Raw genomic sequence first — 17,031 nt, forward strand, 5'->3', positions numbered from 1 at the left:
ATCCAATTATATGCTTTAAGTGGGACAAGATGCTAAAAACCATGGGGAATATTTAAGAAAGGTGATGCCTTTCAAGAACATGCAATCAGATTGAGAAACAAGCAATAGACATACCACATAAAGCAATATGAGGCTAAAGGACTAAGGAAAAAATAATTTAAGACCAATAATGAAGTTCCACTTTGGGGGGGGTGGGGGGGGTGTCATAAGCAGTTAAATCCAGCATGTTTTCTATATTCATTCTTTCATACACAGACCCATCTATGCCAAAATATGTTGTAATGTATAAGATACTTAAGTTCTTAATATCATTACTTAGAGTAATTCTGATGGCTAATTGTTGTCCTTGATAGGTAGTCACAGGAACACTTAAGTATTTTGAGCTAGATAGCTAATGCTGTTCCTTTTAAGAGAGTACTATACTAGCACTTGTTTCTACACAAAACTCGACATTGTTTTATGCCTCATTTCATAGAATCCCAAAGTATAGTAAATGATTTTTCAAGGTGTTACCTGATTGCTAAAAACATCTTATCTTCAGCCTACCAAAGGTCAGCATGAAACAGTGATTATCATATATGTGCATCCTTTTTTTTCTAATCTTTGCCAAGAAAAAGGGTTTGATGAAGACTTAAGAAAGAAGAGGTGTTTGGAATAGGTGCTTTGGGAAATAATGTTTTTTTTTAAATTGATAAATGATGGAAAAAAAGGTTTTCTACAAAGTCCCAGTTCAAGTTATAAAGTGTAAATCTATAAGAGACAAAATCAGTTTTTCTTCTCTATCACTGAAAGCATTCTGGATGCAGCTGGAGTTATCACAGATATTAAAGTCAACAAGCCTGATCTGAAAGTAGCCATAGGGAGATATGGTCATTCTTCTATCTCATTTTGAGAACTCATTTAGAATGATTGTAGCAGCAGCTTCCATTGGAGAGGGTTGCCACAAATGAGATACCCTTGAGTGATAACTACTTTTCATTTCAATTACTGCTAGAAAAGGAACAGTTATAAGGAAGCCTATAAGGGAGAGTTAAAAATGGTTTGCCCTTAGGGTCAGGTAGTTGAAAAATAGGAGGGAGATGAACCTTTCAGAGGAAGCAACAGGAAAAATGTGATTCCTGTACTATGAGAAAAGCAGCTTGTCCATCTAGGGGCATATAATTATCCCATTTTATTCTGCCTTCAGACTACATCTGGGATATTGTGTTTTAATTTTAGGAAGGATACTGATAAGTTAGGAAAAATCCTGAGGCCAAGATGATAAAGACACCTGAGGCTCATGCCTCAGAAAGTCAGTTGAAAGAAATAAGAGTGAGGCAGCTAGATGGCATAATAGATAGAGCACTGGCCCTGAAGTCAGGAGAACCTGAGTTCAAATCTGGCTTCAGACACTTAACACTTCCTAGGTGTGTGACTCTGGAAGGTCAAATGACTTAATCCCAGTTGCCTCAGCAAAACATTAAGAAAAGAAAGAATTAGGGATATTTGATCTGGAAAACAGAAGATTAGGAGAAACATGAACACTTGAAGTGTTTGAAGGAGTGTTAGAATTTTTTTTATTTAATATTTCCCCCACTTACATTTAAACATTTTTTTTAACATTTGTTTTTAATTTTTTTTTTAGTTCCAGATTATCTTTCTTATCTCCACCATCAGCCCCTATTAAGAAACCACATATGAAGGTATACAGAACATTTCCATAAAAGTCATGTTGTGAAAGAAAACTTAGATCTTCCACCCTAAAAAGAAAAAACAAAACCCTCAAGAAAAAGGTTTTAAAAGAGAGAGAGGATGGTGCTTTAATCTATATTCTGACACGATCACAGTTCTTTCTCTTGGCTTGGATAGAATTTTTTATCAAAAGTCCTTCAGAGTAGTTGTGCATCATTGTACTGCTAGGAATAGCAAAGTCATTTATAACAGGTCATCCCAGAACATGCTAATCCTTTGTGTACAGTACATTTTACTTTCCTTGAGTTGATGGATGACTTGCCAGATTTTTTTTCTGAGAGCATCCTGCTCCTCATTTCTCATAAAATAATAATATTCTATCATAATCACATACCACAAAAATATTAGAAAGGGCGGGAGGGGGGGAGGGACGAGGAATAAATTTCTTCTGGAAGAAAAAAAAACTTAGAAACAGATCTATCCTATGCAATGAGCTGCCCTCAGGCAGACTTATTTTCCCTCTCTTTCTCCCCTTACCCCCTGTTTCTCCCTTTCCCCCCTTCCCTGTCTCCCCTCTCCCCTGCTCTTCCCCCAAAGATTTAAGCAGGGAATAGAGGATCTTTTTCAGTTTTGTGTTATCTCTTTAGATGCTGATTCTTTACCTAGGGCTATGGTTCAGGATAATCGTAAATCGAGAAAGAAAGTAAAAGAAGTAGTGAAATATTACTGTGGTGATGATGTCTTTATTAGCTCAGCCTTCCCAGGATAGTTATAGAACTTTAGAGCTCCTGATGTGTAGCTGAATGTGACAGGAGCTCACTCTTAAGTCACTAGTCCTGACTAGACCCAGAAAAAATAAGATCCAAGACTTCTCAACTCTGCTGGTTACTGATAAACTGAGGTCACAGCTCAGGGCTGGTCCTCCCTGACATAGCAAGGTTCCCCTTGTTTCTCAGAGCCTTTCATTTAGAACTTTTCAAGAAGAAATATAGAAATGGAAATTCTACAAAAAGGATTGGCCTTTTCTGACCAATCTTATCTATAGAATCCTAGCTAATAGGGTCCAGTTTAAATAGCCTTTGGCCATGAAAGAATGACAAGAATGCTTGATTTGGAACCAAAGAACCCAAGTTCAACTCTCAGCTCTACCACTCATTTTAATTTTTGTGACCTTTGACAAATCCCTTACTATTCAGCATTTCAGTTTCCCAGTCTGTAAAATAAAGGATTTGGAATATATAATTTCTAATCTCCCAGCTCTCTGGACCTCTATCAACTCTGAACATTCTGTTAAGTACATGATTCATAAAGCATTGAAGGAAGTGCAAAGAGTTAAGACAGAGAGGTCCACCATTTAGTGTCCTTTTGGTAGAACATCATACAAGAATGATTTTAGCCAAGCTGCCATCATTTCTGCTTTAGTGACTAAAAACTGAGGAAAACACTGTCTCATATCCCTCTCTAACTGTCCATTATAAACACCAAACAAGAAGCAAGAGGAAGAAGCAGTAGATTATAATGAACAGATACTAATTGAGGAATTGCATAATAAATCAAGTTACCATAAAAAAAGTTTCTCATGTTTTGGTTTGTGTTGCTTAAGCTGGCCTTTTTTTTTTTTTTTTTTTAATAGATTTTTAGTCCTACAATAGAAGAAATAAATGTGTTTTCAATTACTTTCCTGTTTCTTGTTTTGATAGATTTGGAATATGAAGACCACCGAATGTTCAAATACTTTTAAATCTCTTGGCAGCACTGCAGGTACAGATATCACAGTCAACAGTGTTGTCCTTCTTCCTAAAAATCCTGAGCACTTTGTTGTGTGTAACAGATCAAATACAGTGGTCATCATGAACATGCAAGGCCAGGTAAGTGATGAGAAAATATAGTAGCAGTCAAACAATGCTGGCTCCTTCAAACAGTAAATTTTGTGATTTGTCATTTTCATGCAAGCTCACGCTAAAAAAATTTCTCTTTGTCTTTTCTTTGGTAATGTTCTTTTCCTATATATATATATATATATATATATTTAAATTCCTTAGATTTAGGAAGCATTTCTTTAAAAGTTTCCCCATAGCTTTTGTGTTTTTTTGTCCCACTATGTTATATGCCTTCCTCTATTATTATATATAGTCCAGGCTTCTTAAACTTTTTTCATCACAACTCATTTTTGCCCAAGAAATTTTTATATGGCCCCCAAGTATATAGTTTTATAAAACATATATAAATCAAACATTTACTATAATCATATTTCATGACTCCCCACATTCAGTTACAAGACTCCATATGGGGTCACAAACCACAGTTGAAGAACCTGGGTCTTGGAATTTATTTGCAAAAGTTACCAAGCAAATACTAAACCTAAATACTAGAATTGTAACTTACTAAACATTCAACATACTGTAGCTCCCCTAATCTGATTTGCTGTCTTCATGCTTTAGTTAAGCTTAGCAGTTTTTGTCACATATTTCTCTGTTCAATTTTGATGTTTATAGAAAAGTCATTATGTAAAAACTTAGAGATATTTCCCACTAAATAAAATAGCTCTTAACCTAAAATAACATAAGCCAGCAAGGCAAAGATAACACATTTCTTTCAGTTGATTGTTTCTATGGTAATTGATTTTTGTAGTGCTCTATATAGAAATTTCCTCCGCCGTTGCAATTAGCATCTTCTCTATAACAGTCTTACAGAGTTGCCGGGGAACTGAGATTTAGTGACTTGATGAGTGTCCTGACTTCTGTTTTTAAATGCCAGCTGTCATCAGGTTATAAATGATTAAATTAATATTGTTTTAATTAACATTTTTAAGTAAAACTTGACTTTGTCCCAGTAGTTTATTAATTTAAAAGGCTATAGTGATCATTCACAGAAATAACAGAGCTTAGTAGACTAAATCATAGGATTTACTCACAAATTGAATTTAAACTTGGATCTACATATTGCGCTCAGTTTATTCTAAGCTCTCTTTGTCTATGTCTTTGAATTATATTCTTTAAAGTAAATTGGGCTAATTCAGACTACCAATTTAGAGAGATTATGAAGGATTATTGATCTTATTCTACATACTTCATAAATGCACAATAAAATGTTCATGTCACAGACTTTTTTTTGTTTTGTTTGTTGGAGGAGTGCTGAATATGTTTCATTTTGATTGCACAGTACCTAGCACAAATCTATACTGGGTTTTTAATACATGTTTTTTCACTGATTGTAGATTGTCAGAAGTTTCAGCTCTGGTAAGAGAGAAGGTGGTGATTTCGTCTGCTGTGCCCTTTCCCCACGTGGTGAATGGATCTACTGTGTGGGTGAAGATTTTGTGCTATACTGTTTTAGCACAGTAACTGGCAAACTAGAACGAACTTTGACAGTAAGTATTATAACTTCTTTGGCTATCTCAAGGAGTTATATCAATATCTTGTCCATCTGTAGCTCTGAAATTCTTGAATTTTTCCCCAAGTAGAATGCTTCCATTACAATAATGAATCAAAGATTATATGTCATTATTGAATAGATGAATAATAGAACCAAACAGCTTAGGGTATCCTCAACATTACCTTTTTAAATATATTTGTATCACAAATATATAATATAATAGAGCATCATTAAACTGTAGCTTAACTGCTAATACTATAGGGTCATGTTACCTTTAAAAACTTGCAGGGCAAAAACTTCTAGTGTCTCAGAAGGAACTTTATGGATTGTCTAACTCTGTCTAGAAAAATCAAGTAAGCCTTTTTATGGTTTGTTTGAGCCAAAAGTCATCATAAAATCTTAAAACAAAAAATAATAGATTCAGTATGTTCTTCAAGAAAAGTTCTAAACATGGTCATTGTTTTTCATTTATTTTGCTTAAGAATGTGTGTATGTATTAGATTACTTGCCGTATAGGGGAGAGGATGTGGGGAAGAGAGAGAAAATTTTGGAACACAAGGTTTTGCAATGATTAATGTTGAAAATTATCTATGTATTATGTTTTGAAAATAAAAAGCTTTAATTTAAAAAAAATTTCTAGATTAAAAAAATGTTTTATAAAGGAGAGTTCTTTGGGAGAATGGAAATAGTGTGAAATAACAGAATTGTTTATGTGTGTGTGTATGTATGTATGTATGTAATATATATATATATAACAAAATGCTTTTGAAAGATTAAAAAATATCTTAAGTTTCAAACCAAAATGAATTAAGTTACTTTTTGAATATACATATTTGGAATTTTTCCTTTATACTTGGCCAGTATCCTTGCAATCACAGAGATTCTCTACTTTGGGATCTGTGAACTTTTATATATTTTGATAGCTGTTTGCTTATAATTGATTTCCTTTCTTTTGTATTCTTGTGTATGCATACATTAAAAACATCATTGTAAGAAGATATCAGTAGGCATTTCTCATATTATCAAAGGACTCCATGATACCAAAAAAGTTTTTTTTTTTAAATCTGTTGAAATAATTTACTCTTCCTGACAAAAATCAGCAGAATCAGAAGAAATAAATTCACATGTAGTAATGAAAAAGAGAAATGTTAACCTCACAAGTCAAATGAAGCCTGGCAGTTCATAGGGTGATATGTCATGACCATATTGCCTTCACCCTCTAATATGTATATAAGTAACATTCCAGAATTTGTTTTATAAGAGGAATCATCAAACTAAAGTATCATATCACTGTCAAATAGATTTTAGTATCCAATAAATGGGTGCTGATTTTTCAGAAGCCAGCACAAAGCAATTTAAGTGTAAAAAAAGCAGGACAGGAAATGGAATAAGCTCCTGGGTTCACTTCTCAACTCTTGTCTTGGACCCCTCAACTTTACTTTTTGGCTTTTAAAATGAGAGGATTGAACTAGATGGCCACTTTAAAAGGTCATATAATTTAAATTAGCTTATCTTTTCTAGAATTGTTTTTAAATGGATATTAGTTTTGGCAGAATCATAAGAAATATGCAACACAGAAGGTCATTGAGCTTTGGAAGTAGGTTCACTGTGCTATATAAAGGAGTTATTGTCTGTAGATTCACTATGTAAATGATACCTATGTTCAATCATGACTTCAAACATGATCTGATTTGAGATCAGTGACAAAACTGGGAGAGAAAAAGAAAGTGGGTCAGCAATTGTAGTTTGCAAGCATTTTATATTGTATTTTATTTTTATATTGTACTTTACCAGAATTTTTATATTTTAAAACTTTAAACTTTTGAGCTCTAAAATATTTGAATTTTCTTCAGAAAGACTTACTTTGTTCCTGTTAACACAGTGTTTGTGTACTTTACTGTGTATGGTTTAAAGGAAAAAGCAGATGTAGAATCTAGAGGACCTCAAGCTGACAGATGGGAGTGTCTACCTCACCTGAATCACTGAGTTCTGAGATTAAATAAAAATTATATGTGGGAAAGCACTTTGTTAACTGTGAAATATTATGTACATACAGAATGTAAGATAATAGCATGTTCCATATACTAGCCTGGTAGGATTACAAATTAGCCCTAAAACATGTAAAATACTTAATTGCAAGGTATTTCATACCCACTATTTTATTTGCTCTCCACAACAAACCCTCTGAGATAAATAGTACAATATTATTATTCCATTTAAAAGATAAAGAACCTGAGTGTCAAAGAGATAACTTACCCAAGATCCCACAGCTAGTTAAGCAGCAGTGCTGGGACAAAAGCCCAAGCCCTTTGATTAGTACTAGCACTATTAGACTAGCATTTTCTTCTTCTTTTAAAAAAAAAAAATGTAATCCTAGGCTCTTTCTGTTTGCCATATTATTTTAGTGACACCTCAAACAACTCCCATCAATCTCATCCCCATTCCTTTGGAATATATTAGATTTAACCCTTTGCTGTATGAAAGATTTCACCAGGGGGGTGGGATTTATACCAAGATCCTTTTGACTCCAAACCCAATATTCTTTCTTCTCTAAAACCCTGCCTCTCATTCTTACACTGAAAAATAAGCCTTGACTTGTAGCCACAAATCTTCTTCTCGCCCTGTCTATGGTCTATACCCACAGCCAAGAAGAGTTTATCTTCTTGTCCCCAAACCACCCTAAGTTCTAGAATCTGGGTTTCTATCACTCAGACTTGATGATGGGATGATGAAGGGAAAGCAGGAACATCTTACGTCTTCAATGGCATACCATGAAAGAGAAAAGAACATACTTAAATGATTTAATCTTTTAAATCTTTTTGTCATCTTTTGTGAAATAATTGGGATTAAGTGACTTGACTAGGTTGTTTCTGAGGTTAGATTTGAACTTGTGTCCTCCTGACTCCAGGGCCAGGGCTCTATCCACTGCGCCACCTAGCTGCCCCATTCTTAAAGGATTTAATAATCCTTTGAAATTGAATTTTCCCTTTATAGAGATCAAATCCTGAGCTACATTAGACTACAATAGACTCTATGCCACTTAAATCACAGGCATAGGCTTTAAATTTATTTTTAATAAAAAACATGAACTCAAAAAGTTTGTTTGCATTTAATGAGAGTTACAAAGTTGAATCCTAATATTGTTCCAGACAGGAGTGTTTGAGATGAAAGAGGCTTACACACATTAAATGGTTTCATCTAGATCTCTTGCCTTTTTCATGGCTTTAATATCTTAATGCCATATGAGGAACATTAATTCATTATTTTGTGAAACACTATATTTTGGGCATCAAGTCTCTTCCTATGGTAGAATAAGAATAATGTTCCCTAGAAATATGAAGGAATAATGACTGACCACATAGATACTTCTTCAAGAGAAAATTAAGTGAAGCAACAATAAGGAATTCATATTATTTGTTTAAATTGACTAGTCCTAACATTTGGATTTTGTTTTGTTCTAGGTTCACGAAAAGGATGTGATTGGCATTGCTCACCATCCCCATCAGAATCTTATTGCTACCTACAGTGAAGATGGGCTCTTAAAGCTCTGGAAACCTTAATTTCATGATTTCATTTTTATTAGCCTGAGAGTATGCAACTTAAATGGAAACATTTATATGTTACTTTTTTTTTTGTTTTAATTTTTTAAGGGGGGAAATTGCCTAAATATGCTATGAGAGTAATTTTTGCTAAATTTCTCATTTAAGTAGAAGTTACCCTTTTTTGTATATTTTTTAAAATATTAGTTGATCTGCTTCTAAAGAAGCAGATACTTAGTGGATAATATGTTTTCAGTAATCCTGTACCTAAAGAGTGAAACAATGTCATTGCTATAACAGGTTCCACTCCTTTTGATTATTTGTAATGCTAGTTAATATGTGCTTTCCAAAGGGAAATTTGTAAATAATGAGTGAGCTCTGATTTTCCATCATTGTTAATTAACCATTTTCAGTTTTTGTTTCTTTGAAATGCTTTGATAGAATAAAATTTGCCACCTTCATAAGGACACTTTTGATGTGAACATTTCCCAAAAAATGATTTTATTGATTGCTCTGATAAGTGCTTCCTTTAGACATGTTTCTCTGACATTTACAGTGGCATCAGGTAATACTACAGCTTAAAATTTTAAGACATTAAAGTTTGCAAAATGTCATGTATGCATTTTCTCTATACATGAGAAAACAGACTTAGACAGCAGAAGGAATTTGTCCCTGGTCACACAGTGTCAGAAGTAGGATTCGAATACATAGAGAAAGGAGATTGTAATATCATTGGTATAGGGAATTTCCTTCTACCAATGTATGTCATCACCTTTTATAACTCCCATGTATTTGAAGGTCCTTTGACACTCCCTTCTGTCTCTCACTAATCATCATTACTCCTTTTCATGGCTTACGATGAAAATCACATTTACTAACAAAACCAGCACTGGAGCCAGCACCTCAGATCTGTGAAGACAGAAAACTAAACCAAGGAGTGTGGAGGGAGTGGACCCAGGAGCCCAGAGAAGAGATGGTGTCAAGCTCAAATAGAAATGGGGGCTGCTAAACCATACAGGAGATCCCTGCAAAGCCGCATATTGTCTAAGAAATTTTGTTAAATATTTCTCTATTATATTTTAATCTGGGTTGGACTGCACTTCGGAGTGTTGTGGACAACATGCAGCCTGAGGGCTATGTATTTGACATTTCTGCTATGAAACAATTATGAAAGATTCCCCAATTCTGAACAAGAGAAAGAGGGTCCCAACTCATCAGTTTTGCTACAGACTTCCTGATTTTGTTTATTCATAGCTAGAATTATGTCTTAACTTAAAAGGAACTCTTCTCTGTGCCTGTGCCTCTCTGGATCCTTCTACTTGTGACCCATTTCTTTATGAAGCTCCACTTCCAAAAAATGAAGCAACTTCCAATTCCTCCAATGAAGTTTTTGTATTAATCCCTGCTATTTTTTAAGCTTTGACAGCAAGCTTTATGTAATTCCTAATGAACATCTTTATTTTGTATGATCACAAGTCTTGAAATAAAAGTTCTGGGTCACTAGAAAAGGCAAATAATGTGTGAATAAGTCATAACATCAAAAAGACATTAGGCATTACAATCCACTTAAAGGATGTCGCCAGATGATCTAAAAAGAAAATCAGATGTGGAGTGAGATCAAAGAATAACCTATAATCTGCCCTATTGATCTCCACACAATGTTAGAATTACAACAGATCTTCATGAATGACTTTAAAAAATCATATATAAATCAAGAGTTACTCAAGATGAAAAAACTAAGGATAAATTGCCATCTCCTCCATGAGAGGGAGTGCCTACTATGAAAGCTTTAATGTTCAAATTTGGGGGGAAGGGAGGTATCATTTTCGGAGGTCTTTTTTTAATTTGTTTCTCATGAGGAATAGGAATCATAAGTGTGCTAAATAGTCCACACCCCTAAAAAGAGAAATGACTTTATTTATTTTTCTATTAGCTCTTCAAGATTTTTCAGCCCTTCACTCTTAGACACAAATGACCCTTATCCTAAAGAATCTCTTGTTAGGTTCATAAAGCCATACTAAGTTATGTTTATTCCTCAGAATCCCTCAAAATATTAAAAGTTTCCACTGAAAGAGCAATAAAACCCTTTCCCAAAGATAGCCAAGGAATGCTAAAAAAAAAAAAGGTACTATCATATTCAGAACTATCCAGTGTGTCCCAATACTGACATAGGAAAATTAAACAATGATGTCTAGTGCATCAATATTTGATATCAATACAGTTGTCCCAATTAGTCCAGTGTAAGGCAGTATAAAAACTAGTATTTTAGGAAAAAGCATTAGAGGAAACTACAAATCATGAAATTCATGAAGAGGCCCACAATAATTTATATGAAAGCATAATTTTAGTCCAACATCTGTGACCCAATCAGTGGTTACATGGATATAGCTATTATTATAACTTGCTATTATTATGGTCTATATAAAGTCTTGAAGCAAAGCCATCTAGTAGTGATTTGTAATCCTTTTCAAATGCTTTATAAAGGTGGGTTTACATATTTTTCCCAATAGTAATTGTTGGCATTTGGTGGTTTTTGGCCACAAAGTGCTTCACTTATGCCATTTTACAGTGTCAAAATTGGGGCTCAGATATTGAGGTAGCTTGCTCAGTTTTACACAGTCAACTTCAGAGCTAATTGTATATATGCATACATCTAAAATAGTATTAATATGGCTGACAGATTTCTCTCGATTGAACCTTTTGAAAGTTTGACTTTGTCTGAAATCAGTGACTACTATTACTACTACTACTACTACTACTACTATTATTTTTCCTAATGTTATTCCTGACCATTGTTATTGTGTTGAATACAGTGGGGCCAGGATCCACAGAGGCAGTCAATGTCTTAACCTATCTAGGTAGACAACATGAGCCCAGAGCGTCAAAGTATATCCAATTGGATGGTGATCTTCCTTCTCCTCCCACACTCCTTTTCTGTCTAAAGGACCAGAATCCAAAGTTTTCTGACACTTTAAAGTTGTTTACTCACTGTTTTAATATTCAAATCAGTCAGAAAAGAATTATGCTTTATTATTTTGTGTAGAGGAAGATAGAAAGTGGGCAGAGAAAATAGACTTGGTAGTTTTGGACTTGGAACTAGGATTGTGTTCTATGGAAAAACTTCTTGTTATTTGTTAAATTATGATTTTTATCAGTAAACATTTGATTTATATACCTATTTTATATGCCTATACATCCAGGGCCGCATAAACAAAAAGGAAGTCATAAGTACTTTAAGAAGCTAAGCTATGAACCTTACTCTCCCTTGAATCTGGGGTGGTGCAGAAGGAGAGGGGGCATATATTTTGGGCAGAATTTGTATATTTGATTATGCCTTTTGAAGTAAATGTTTCTAGATTAAAGATTTCTTTGAAATGTCAGTAGATGGGGAAATAATTTTTAGATTCAAGCCATTCTCCTGATTATCCCTTAAGAGAGAAGGCATGCTTGAAGCTATAACTGAAGTCTTAACTCCCTTCCCACAAAAGGCCAGTTACATAAAGACCACATAAAGAGAATAACACACATAGCAAATAGCAAATAGGGAACCAAGACGTCTTAGTGAATTCAGGAAGCTGCTTAAGTTCTCCCAGTTTCCCTCAAAAACCACATGAAACTAAGCCTCTGAACAGCCTTACAGAATGAAACCACTCTCCAATTCAAGATAGATTGGAAAAACTTCAAGAAAAATCAGTCTCACAAGGGTGAAGATGGTGTTCAGCCCAGCTCAGATAGTCTGGGAAAGCCATTGAGAGGATCTTAATTACAACAGATCAGCAACTGAGACCTGGTTTTGGCTCAGTAGTGGAGTAGTCCAGTGGAAAAGCCTCCTGTCTTGACTCAAAAGGCAAATTAGGGAAAACCAAGCTCGTTCCCGGAAAGAAGTAAAGCTATCCACTGCTGTGAGCAATACCAAACACAAGGAGCTCCTGTGCTCAAAGCCAAGGCTCAGAGCTGCACAGGAAGCTTAGGACAGCTTTACCTCGACCATAAAAGTAAAAAAAAAGGAAATTCATAAAAGAAAGAAAATGAGCAAGAAACAGAAAAGGAATTTAACCATAGAAAGCTACTATGGTGAAAGCAAAGACCAAAACACCAACTCAGCCGAGGACAAAAATGTCCACAGGAAATCTCAAAGAGTGATATGAATTGGTCTCAAACCCAAAGAGGATTCTTGGAAGTGCTCAAAGATTTTAAAAGGCAAATAAGAGGTAGAAGAAAAATTGAGAAAAGAAATGTGAGCTACGCAAAAGAGAGTCAGCAACTTGGCAAAAGAAGGCAATTCCTTAAAAGATACATCACCGGCCAAATGCAAAAAAAAAAATCCCCTGAAGAAAACACCACTTTGAAAAGTAGAATTAATCAAATGGAAAAAAAGATACAAAAAAAAAAAAAACATAAAAAAGACAAAAATGCAAACAGTTCACACTCATTTCCCAGTATTCCTTCTCTGGGTGTAGCTGATTCTGTCCATCATTGATCAATTGGAATTGAATTAGATCTTCTCTTTGTCAAAGAAATCCACTTCCATCAGAATACATCCTCATACAGTATCGTTGTTGAAGTGTATAATGATCTCCTGGTTCTGCTCATTTCACTCAGCATCAGTTCATGTAAGTCTTGCCAGTCCTCTCTGTATTAGTCCTGCTGGTCATTTCTTACAGAACAATAATATTCCATAACATTCATACACCACAATTTACTCAGTCATTCTCCAATTGATGGGCATCCATTCATTTTCCAGCTTCTGGCCACTACAAACAGGGCTGCCACAAACATTTTGGCACATACTGGTCCCTTTCCCTTCTTTAGTATCTCTTTGGGGTATAAGCCCAGTAATAGCACTGCTGGATCAAAGAATATGAATAGATTGATAACTTTTTGGGCATAATTCCAGATTGCTCTCCAGAATGGTTGGATCTGTTCACAACCCCACTAACAACGTATCAGTGTCCCAGTTTTCCCACATCCCCTCCAACATTAGACATTATCTTTTCCTGTCATCTTAGCTAATCTGACAGATGTGTAGTGGTATCTCAGAGTTGTCTTAATTTGCGTATCTCTGATCAATAGTGATTTGCAATACCCTTTGATATGGGTAGAAATAGTTTCAATTTCATCATCTAAAAATTGTCTTCATATCCTTTGACCATTTATCAATTGGAGAATGAATTGATTTTTTATAAATTAGAGTCAATTCTCTATATATTTTGGAAATGAGACCTTTATCAGAACCTTTAACTGTAAAAATGTTTTCCCAGTTTGTTGCTTCTCTTCTAATCTTGTTTGCATTAGTTTTGTTTGTACAAAAACTTTTCAATTTGATGTAATCAAAATTTTCTATTTTGTGATCAATAATGATCTCTAGTTCTTCTTCAGTCATAAATTCCTTCCTCCTCCACAAGTCTGAGAGGTAAACAATCCTATGTTCTTCTAATTTATTTATAATCTCGTTCTTTATGCCTAAATCATGGATCCATTTTGATCTTATCTTGGTGTACAGTGTAAGCATCATTTTTCAGGGGAGGAGATGGATCATCAATGAAATAAGAAACTTTTAATCATTTCTGTTGAAAAAAACAGAAATGAACTAAACTAAACAAAATCTCAAATTTGATTTTCAAACACAGGACTCAAAAGAAACACAGAAAGGTAAACTGGGAGTGGGGGGGGAGGGAGCAGAAATATATATATATATATAATTTAAAGGTTAAACTGTTTACATTCCTAGATGGGATAGCTGTAACTGAAGAACTGTATCTGTTATTGGGACAGAGGGGGCATACATGGACAGAGACTGTGGTTGCGAATGTCATAGTATCAAAGAAAAAGATATTAAGGGGTTGGAAAAGGATTGTACTGGGAGAAGAGGAAAGGGCGGATATAATGGGACAAACTAGCTCACAGGAAGCGGTGCTAAAGACCTATTACAATATAGGAAAAGAAAGGAGGGGAATGAGCATTGTCTGAAGCTTCATCTCACCAATTTTGTCTCATGGAGGTAATAACTTAATCACTCAATTGGGTATAGAAATTGATGTTATCCTATAAGTAAAGAGGAGGAGAAAGGGGAAAGAAAAGGGAGGGGCTGTATAAAAGGGAGGGTAAAAACACTAAGAGAAAGGAGGAGGGAGCAGGTAAAGAATGGGGTGAGTTAGGAACAAAATACTACTAATGAGGGACAGGGTGGGGAAAAATACAGAGCTGTAATCATAACTGAATTTGAATGGTGTGAACTCTTCCATTAAACAAAAGCAAATAGCAGACTGGATTAAAAAACGCAAATAACAAATCTATGTATTCAAGCCAAAAGTAAATAGAAGCCAAAGTGGTTATACAAACAAGGGTATAACAGACAATACACAGAGTTGAAGGAGCTCTCTTACTAGCAGTGAGGTAGCTCAGTTTAACTAAAAGTTTCCAATCTTACCTAAGGAGAAATTCCCCAAAGTCTCTAGAGTAAGAAGCTGGAAATAAGGGCAAGGTCAAAGTGCTGACCCCTGTACAGGATGGGTTCTTCTCAGAATTTTTTTTCTCCTCCAGAGATCTATTTGTAAAGAGAAGCTCAAGGACCTTCTCTCAAAGCCAAGGTCAGAATTCAAAAGAGGAACCCTCCTCTCCCAATTATTCACGAAGTCTTGCCACTCACAGTCATAGGAATGTAGTAATCATTCTCTCCACCGAGAAAAGTCTTAAGTACATCAGGCTTGAGCTTTGGTTACATAGTGTTCTCTATTATTCCATTTTTTCCTTCCTCTATTTCTATTTTAAACTCTCATTAGGTTCACAGAGATAAGCAATCTCTCAGGTAAAGCTAGACCCTTAATAGAGAAATCAACTTCTTGGATGGATTCCAAAGAAGACTGACATGGGCTCTACAAATGACACCAGAAGTAAACAACTCAAAGAAAATACTTTTTTTTTAAAATCTCTTATCAGGTACACTCCATCCTAGCCAAGGACCTATCTTCCCTACATTATAAACTATGGCCCAGGAACCTAAATCCCATTATTAGACAGCATATTCTTAGCCAGCTGTTCACTTGTTCTTTTTGAAGTTCCTACCTTAAGCTAAAAATGCCAGATGGACCCCAAATTTTTCATTTTCTTAATTAGACCTTCATAGCTCCTAGCATAGCTTTCTAGGCTCCATCTGTGATATTTTTTCCCACATGAATCATTAAAGGGAGATAGTTTTAATGTTTCCTAGGATACTCTTCAATCACATTCTGCATGCATTAGTATTTGACTGCCTTGGTATTCTTCAGTAGGAACTCACCAACTACTAATTGTCTCTTCTTCCTCCATCTCTTACTTCTGATGGTATTTGTGGATCCATCTCAGTCTTCCCAGGCTTTAGCCTCTATGAGAAATTTTACAACTCTTAATATCTAACAAATTGTTCATGAGACTGCTGACCTCTGGCCATAGCCGGGTAGCACTACTTCAGTCTAAGATGAAGCAAGTAATCACTACTACAGTTGGATGGTCTTGAAGATATGGAAACTATTGATGAACTTGAAGCACTTTACCAACCAGATCATGGGCTTCCATGAATCAGGGCATGTTGGGGAAGAAAATACAGAATCAAATCAGTAGGATATTGATAAACCGAATGCTCTCCCTGTTCCTTACATTCAAAGGGAGGAACAGGAACAGTGGACCATCAGAGTAGTATTACCGAGGAGGAAACAAAATGGTAGACAGGAAAGACCCTCAAACCATTTGAGAGCAATAGTAAGGGCAATCTTGTACTCTGGCAGTAATAATGAGGGGAATTTCAAAAACAGAAATTGTCCAGAGATTTGATGAAGCAAAGAATATTGTTTAAGTGAAAAATCCAGTTAAGAGAATATAGTATAGGAAAGGAATATAAATCTTTATAGAATCTTTGGATTATTTACTTTTAAAGTTATGAAAATAATGCCCATATTTGCTCCATTTCTTACTTTGCAACATGCATTTTTAGGATTATGTAAGTACTTTCCAAAGGTCAAAAAGAAGGCAATTCAAGAGGAAAAAAAGTCACACTTATTAGTAATACTATGGATACCTATAGCAAAATAGAAGATTCTTCAAATTTTTTCATCTTCTGGCCCAAATTGCTTTCTTTGGAGATGGAAGTGAGGTTCAAAGTACCATAAAACCTGAAGAACTCAATAGATATCTTATAAAGCAGATTTTCTGTTCTCTATTGCTCTAGGAAGAAAGCTAGTTTATACTGTCATAGCATTCTTGAAAAGAATTATAAAATCATTTAATGATGAATGGAAAGGTAGGGCTAAAAGTTAAGAATAGAGTTGTTAAAACATCAAGAATTTCAATGGAATTAATGAAAAAAAAAAGCAAATGAAGGTGCCCTTGCTGTATCAGATCTAAAACTATACTATAAAGCAGTGGTCATCAAAACCATTTGGTACTGGCTAAGAAATAGACTAGTTGAACA

The 17,031-nt window shown here is 34.9% G+C and overlaps 1 protein-coding gene across 1 annotated transcript in view; it reads left to right on the forward strand.

Annotated features, from left to right (window-relative positions):
- Positions 1-10,093, forward strand: part of SMU1 (SMU1 DNA replication regulator and spliceosomal factor) — a 30,531-nt gene extending 20,438 nt beyond the window's left edge. The window contains exons 10-12 of the mRNA XM_003761383.3: positions 3,372-3,539; positions 4,889-5,041; positions 8,508-10,093. Coding sequence (XP_003761431.1) covers positions 3,372-3,539; positions 4,889-5,041; positions 8,508-8,606 — 420 coding nt within the window. The 3' untranslated portion in view covers positions 8,607-10,093. The remainder of the gene's footprint in view (positions 1-3,371; positions 3,540-4,888; positions 5,042-8,507) is intronic.
- The last annotated feature ends 6,938 nt before the right edge of the window (positions 10,094-17,031 follow it).

Source organism: Sarcophilus harrisii, chromosome 1 (assembly GCF_902635505.1).
Source record: "Sarcophilus harrisii chromosome 1, mSarHar1.11, whole genome shotgun sequence".
In the NCBI taxonomy this organism is placed as follows: Eukaryota; Metazoa; Chordata; class Mammalia; order Dasyuromorphia; family Dasyuridae; genus Sarcophilus; species Sarcophilus harrisii.